Source organism: Tiliqua scincoides, chromosome 13, assembly GCF_035046505.1.
Source record: "Tiliqua scincoides isolate rTilSci1 chromosome 13, rTilSci1.hap2, whole genome shotgun sequence".
NCBI classification, from domain to species: Eukaryota; Metazoa; Chordata; class Lepidosauria; order Squamata; family Scincidae; genus Tiliqua; species Tiliqua scincoides.
Window position 1 is genome coordinate 13239097 of NC_089833.1, and position 6113 is coordinate 13245209.

A 6113-nucleotide genomic window follows, 5' to 3' on the forward strand; every position below is an offset into this window, starting at 1 on the left:
CCTCCTGTGCGACCTACTCCTCATCACCCGCACCAGGCTGTGGCAGCAGCAGATGCAGGCGTCTGCACCGCTAGGTGCTCCCTACCAGGCCTCCGCCCTCGAGCTGCGCGGCTTTCAGCAGGACCTCAGCAGCCTCCGGCGACTGACTCAGGCGGACAGGCCTGCCATGCACAGGGTAAGCCTCCGTATTTTACCAGCCTCGCAGCTTCTGGAGGGGTTTTGGATGCTGTGATGGAGAGTGTTAATTGGACACCCCTTGAGCATGGGGCCCTGGGCACCTGCAGCATGAAGTCCAGGCAGAGGTGGAGTATTCACCAGTGCTAGGGAGCATGTTCCACACAGGACAGAGGGGCCGCAGGGGCAAGAGGGCGTCTGAAGGCAGGGCCTCCCTACTGGGGAGCTTGATGATCCCGTCTCCCGCTTGACCTGGAGCCAGGGGTGGAGCAGGACATGTTCCCACTGTTGCACTCGGGCTTCCAGAACCCTCTGACCTGCTCAGGCATGCTGTGTGATGGAACGAATTATTTTTTCCTTGAGCTTAAGCTGGGGAAGAGAGCAGGCAATTGTCCCTGTTCTTGTATGGACTTTTGGAGGTGCGGTGTGAGGTTGGGAACAAGACCTTGCCCCTTGATGGAGTGCTATGGTCCTGGCCAAAATTGGTGACCCCCCCCCCAACCTTCAGTAGTTTGCCCTTATGACTTTGTCAACCTGACGGTTGGTGCTCCAGAGGGCTTTGATTCTGGGAGGGCAACCTGGTGCCTGGGATCTGTTCTGCTCACCAGCTCTGTGGGTTCAACTCCAGGTGTTTCTTCATGAAGCCACGGCTCGGCTGATGGCCCGAGCCAGCCCCACACGGACACACCAGCTGCTGGACCGGAGCCTCCGCAGGAGGGGGGCCTTGGCCACCAAGGGAGGTGAGTGGACAGTAGTAGCAATGTGGGGTTTCTGGGTCAGGGTTTGTGATGCTCCCTGATCCCTTGGTGGCTTTTCAGAGATTTTGCAAGCAGCTCCTGGGACAAGGACACTGTCTCTACCTGTGCAAGTCCTGCAAAGGCCCTGACGTTGCAAGTCTGTGATTTGTCCTCTGTTAGACACAAACAGGATCAGGCAATGGGTTTGGGCCGAGTGTGGGGTGGACCTTGTAGGCAGTCGCTGGTTATTTCCTCCAACTCTTGAGCAGCTGTTGCAAATCCCCAAGAAGGAGAGTAGAGTTCTGTGTAGGTGGAGCTTACTGTGCAGATGTATGGAAGGTGCTTAGCGTTGGGGAGGAGCTTTGTACTGAGTGGGTGGAGCCAGTATATAAATCTGGACCTGGGCTTAGCATTGGGGTGGAGTTGAAGCCATGAACTTGTGAGTTGGGGCTACAGGGCTATCCAGAGATGGAGACCCCCAGCACCAGGGCTTTCTGCTCTTGGGTGGACGGGAGCCAGGGCTGAGAGTTGTGGTCTGCCCCTTCCTGAGTTTCCTCTGCTCTTTCCCTTCCAGCCAGCGAACAAGACAGCCGCCCAACCGCCCGTGAGCAGGCCGAGGCCCTGCTGCTTGCCTGTTCCTACCTGCCTCCTGCATTCCTCCTGGGGCCAGGTCAGAGGGTGGGCATGCTGGCCGAGGCTGCCCGCTCCCTGGAGAAGCTGGGGGACAAATGGACGCTCCATGAGTGCCAGCAGATGATCATCAAACTGGGCAGCGGCTCCACCGTCACCTCCAGCTAGAAGCTTAAGCTAGAAGGGGGGCACTGAGGACTGGGGGAAGGCAGTAGTGTGGGGGGGGGAGCATTGCCCCTCCAAGCGCCTTCTTGTGTGAATTTACCCTCGTGGACTGTTTGGAGGTCGCTGAAGCAGCATGGCCTGAGTCTCGAGCTCTCTGTCTCTCTAGGTAACTGCTTCTTTTGCCTGGCCTCTCTCAGGCCCTCTTCCTGTTGTGCGCTGGACAGATGGGGTGACTGGTGGAGGAGAGCATGAGGCAGGGATGGGGCTTGCTGTGGGGCAAGCAGAGGCCGTACTTCCCCCTTCTGTTCCAGGAAAGCTGTTTTGCCAGCTGTGTGAGTGAGGCGGCACTGGTGCATTGGAGGGCTTCAGCTGAACAGAGCCTTACCGGGGGAGGACAGACGGACTGCAGTAGTGCTGTATCCCCCCGCCCAGAGCACCTTGTGAAAGGTCCGTGCCCTGATTCTCCGCTCTGAAGTGTGCACACGTGAATGCATGGTTTGTGTGGACTGCTTGCACACTTGCCGTAACCCCAAGCTTCCCATCAGCCTCTGGCTCCCCCCCCCCTTTGCCTGCAGAGCTTTCTCTTGGTCTTCTGGGGACCTTCTTCCCCCCTCCCACCTCGAGGCAGCAGCTCCGTGAGGCAGTGGGGACCCCTGGTGGCGGCTTCCCAGCACTGCATGTCACCCACCCTTGGCCACACGTCTTTCCTGAACCAGCTGGCTGCTACCCTCCACCCCCAAAGCAAGTCAGGGACATGTCCACACACTGTTTTTGCTTGGCTAGGGTTTCTCAGGGCTTCGAAATCTGCCTGAGGTGACCTCTTCCCTTGATATTCATGGGGTGACATGTCTGTGATCAACGCAGTGCTCAAACCCCTAGTGGCAGAGAGGACCCCTGACCCTGTTGTTGTCAGGCCTCTTAGCCCCCATCTCCTCAAGACCCTGAGGGTGTGTGCATGGCTATTTGCTGGAATCGGCAGCTTGTTAAGGGTTCCCTCCCGGAGAAACTGCCGCCAGGGTCCTTTGAAGCATCTGTTTTTCAGGATTTTGCTGTGTTTTGCTACGAGGGGACCCTTTCCTAAAGAGGAGCAGTATGTCTACATTTGGGCACCCCCTTCCATATGAGTTGGGCTGGTTTGTACCAGTCGCCCATCCACGCCCACTGAACATGAACTGTACTTGCATGGGATGGAATGTGTGAATAACTGAGCCCAGGTACAGTAAAACATGGGAACAGCACTGGAGACGATGCTTCGGCGTTGTGAATACTGAGGTGAAAAAGGCACTTTGGGGCATTTCAGAACTTTTCCCCATTCTCTCCTCTCTTCTTGCCTGCTGCTGGAGCTGTTGTGGTGTTGCCTGTTGACTCCACCGGTGCAGCTTCTTAATTTTTGGTGCGTACATGTTGTGATGGCAGGAGGGGGGGATGCTTTTCCTGTTGGATTTCGACCTAGCGCACTGCTCTGAAAAGCACAGGGGCTCTGCTAGAAAAGGAAAGGCGAAAGCCCTGTTTTTAAAGACAAACTATAAAAAAAAAGGATAGTTTGCTTCTTGGTTGGATGACGGTTGTGGAAGGTAAATGGAAGAAGATCCAGAGAATTTTGGACGCCTCTCCTCTGCCTGTTGGGAAATGGGAACCTGCCGATGCTCGTCTCATTTTCTCTTTCAATAGTGCCCCACCTTCATCTGTTAGATTTCGGTCCTGGCTTCCGTGCCTTGACTGCCCCCCCACCCCGACTGTCTGCTGTTACGGAGGGAACCCTGTTGAGATGAGAGCAACAGAGAGGTTGATGGATCTGGTCAAGTCATGGGTGGGAGTTGGAACTGCACCCTCTGCAGGGCTATTATTGTAGGGAGCAGGTACTGCGTAAATGTGTTTTTGTATAAGTAGTGCATCTCATTTCTCCCCAACCTGCACTCCATGTAGAACCTCCATGTCCAGGAGCAGCATACCTCTGAATACCAGTTGCTGGGAAGCAACAGCAGGAGGGAGGACTTACTGTTTTTATACCTTGCTTCTGGGGTTCTCACAGGCAGTGGCTCGGCCACTGTGGCAGGCAGGATTGTGGACCCACATATATCTTTTGGGTTCTGATCCAGCAGGGCTCTTCTTGCATTCTGAAGTGCTGCTTAGCCAGGGTTCCTGCATTTATTTTCATAGTGAAAGTTTTTTTTTGTACAAATGATAAAATAAAACCTACTTATTTATATACATTTGTCTGTGAGGTTTTTATGGACGCAAGATGGGGCTTGGAGAGCGCTTGCTTGGACATAAGAACATAAGAACAGCCCCACTGGATCAGGCCATAGGCCCATCTAGTCCAGCTTCCTGTATCTCACAGCGGCCCACCAAATGCCCAGGGAGCACACCAGATAACAAGAGACCTGCAAGGCTTCCTGGGAATTGTAGTTAAGAACATAAGAACAGCCCCACTGGATCAGGCCATAGGCCCATCTAGTCCAGCTTCCTGTATCTCACAGCGGCCCACCAAATGCCCCAGGGAGCACACCAGATAACAAGAGACCTCATCCTGGTGCCCTCCCCTACGGGCTCAGTTCTCCACCATGCTGGAGGACTGGGCTCAGTTCTCCACCATGCTGGGAAGAGGAGGCTGAGGGTTCTAGCTCCGTGATTCTCAAACTTTTTAGTGCCGGGATCCACTTTTTAAAACGGCAATCTGTCGGGATCCACCACAAGCGATGTCATGGCTAGAAGTGACCTCATCCATTTAGGCTTCAACTCTAAGCTGCAATCAGCCAAAGGTTCCCATCACACAGTTTGCTCATGCTGTTATTTTGCATCACTCAGAATTCAAACATTCCAGCTTGGAAGTCAAAGCAGAAGGCAGACTTGGACACTTCTCTAATCACACAGCTTCCCGTCTTCCCACTTGGTGGTTGGCAACCTTCAGTCTTGAAAGACTATGGTATATAAGCCTACAGCACCCGGTATTCCCAGGCGGTCTCCCATCCAAGTACTAACCAGGCCTGACCCTGCTTAGCTTCCGAGATCAGACAAGATCGGGCATGGAAAGACTATGGTATAAGCCTACAGCACCTGGTATTCCCAGGCGGTCTCCCATCCAAGTACTAACCAGGCCTGACCCTGCTTAGCTTCTGAGATCAGACGAGATCAGGCATGGCCTCTCTCCCAGCAGGAGCCCGCCCTGCCCGGCAGCTCTCTCCCTTGTATTTTCAGCTCTATATTTTCAGTGGTGGCTGAGCTAGGTGCTACGCAACCCACCTGAAATTGGCTCATGACCCACCTAGGGGGTCCCGACGTTCTGTTTTGGAAATGCTGTTCTAGAACCTTGACAGCTTTTTAATGAAAACCACACCCATCCATTACTGCACTACTATCTACTGTCTGTCAGTCTATTGGTTGCAGTGGCTACGCGTTTAGGGACAGCAGACCTCCACTTGCGATTGCTGGGAAGCTTTGACCTTCCAGCGGCTTCTGGGAAGCATCTGACTGGTGGAAACAGAATGCTGGATTAGACAAGCCCTTCTGGTCTGATCCAGTATTATGGGTGGCCAAACTCCCACTTAGCATGGATGAGCTGCCCTTCAACAGATGTACATCCTTGCACAAAGACACTCCCGGTTAGTTCATGCACACACAGAGATGCCTGTGGACAGATCTCTGGGTGCCACGCTGGCAGGTGAATGTTCAGGCTGTGGCTTAGAGGCACCTGATGTAGCCTGTCTTGCTGCAGCTCAGCAAATCTGGTCAGTGCCAGGCTAGGAAGACAACCTGGGGAATTTCCCCCCCCCCATGCAACACCATGGGTATATAGAAGTAGGAATGCGTGAGCTGGTTCCCACTGAAATGTGCTTATGGGGAGGGGGGCTTGGCAATACATTGGGTTTGATCACCTGTGCCCACATGCTTGGCCTCACTTGCTATTGCAGCAGTCAAAGGATGCTAAATGAAGCTCCTTTCAGAGTGATCAGCAGCACACGGAAGACGGCATCATGTTGATACTCCCTCCCTCCTCCAAGCAGCTCCTACCAGCATCCCTGAGAGGTGCTGGGCAATCTGTGAGCTGCATAGTGGAGGGGGCCAGGCGTGCCTTCTACTTTTGATGCGGCCGGCCTGGTCTCACACCCAAGCTTCCATCCGGACCACGAAACCTGCAAAGCAGAGGCTAAGTTACCAACATTTTAAATCTTCCTCCACGTGGAATTTTTTTACTCCCTTCCTTCCAAATCCATCTCTGTGTCCATTGCAGGGACTTTCAAGTATAGCATCCCACGTTTTGGGGGGGGGGGGAAATGACTGAGCTGGGTTCCTAGGCTAAAACATACAGTATTTAGTGTACTGGTTAAGCGGATTCTAGCCTTCCTCCCTGCTGGAAGGGATGGCAGAAAAATAGGTTACTGGGGACTCTAGAAATGTCCAAAACAA

At 53.8% G+C, this 6113-nt stretch overlaps 1 protein-coding gene across 2 annotated transcripts in view; it reads left to right on the plus strand.

The window, feature by feature from the left end:
* Positions 1 to 3915, plus strand: part of SREBF1 (sterol regulatory element binding transcription factor 1) — a 27564-nt gene extending 23649 nt beyond the window's left edge. For both annotated transcript variants that reach the window (XM_066640565.1, XM_066640566.1), the window contains exons 17-19: positions 1 to 175; positions 803 to 914; positions 1486 to 3915. The exon at positions 1 to 175 is cut by the window's left edge and continues 11 nt beyond it. In XM_066640565.1, coding sequence (XP_066496662.1) covers positions 1 to 175; positions 803 to 914; positions 1486 to 1709 — 511 coding nt within the window. In that variant the 3' untranslated portion in view covers positions 1710 to 3915. The remainder of the gene's footprint in view (positions 176 to 802; positions 915 to 1485) is intronic.
* Positions 3916 to 6113: the final 2198 nt, after the last annotated feature.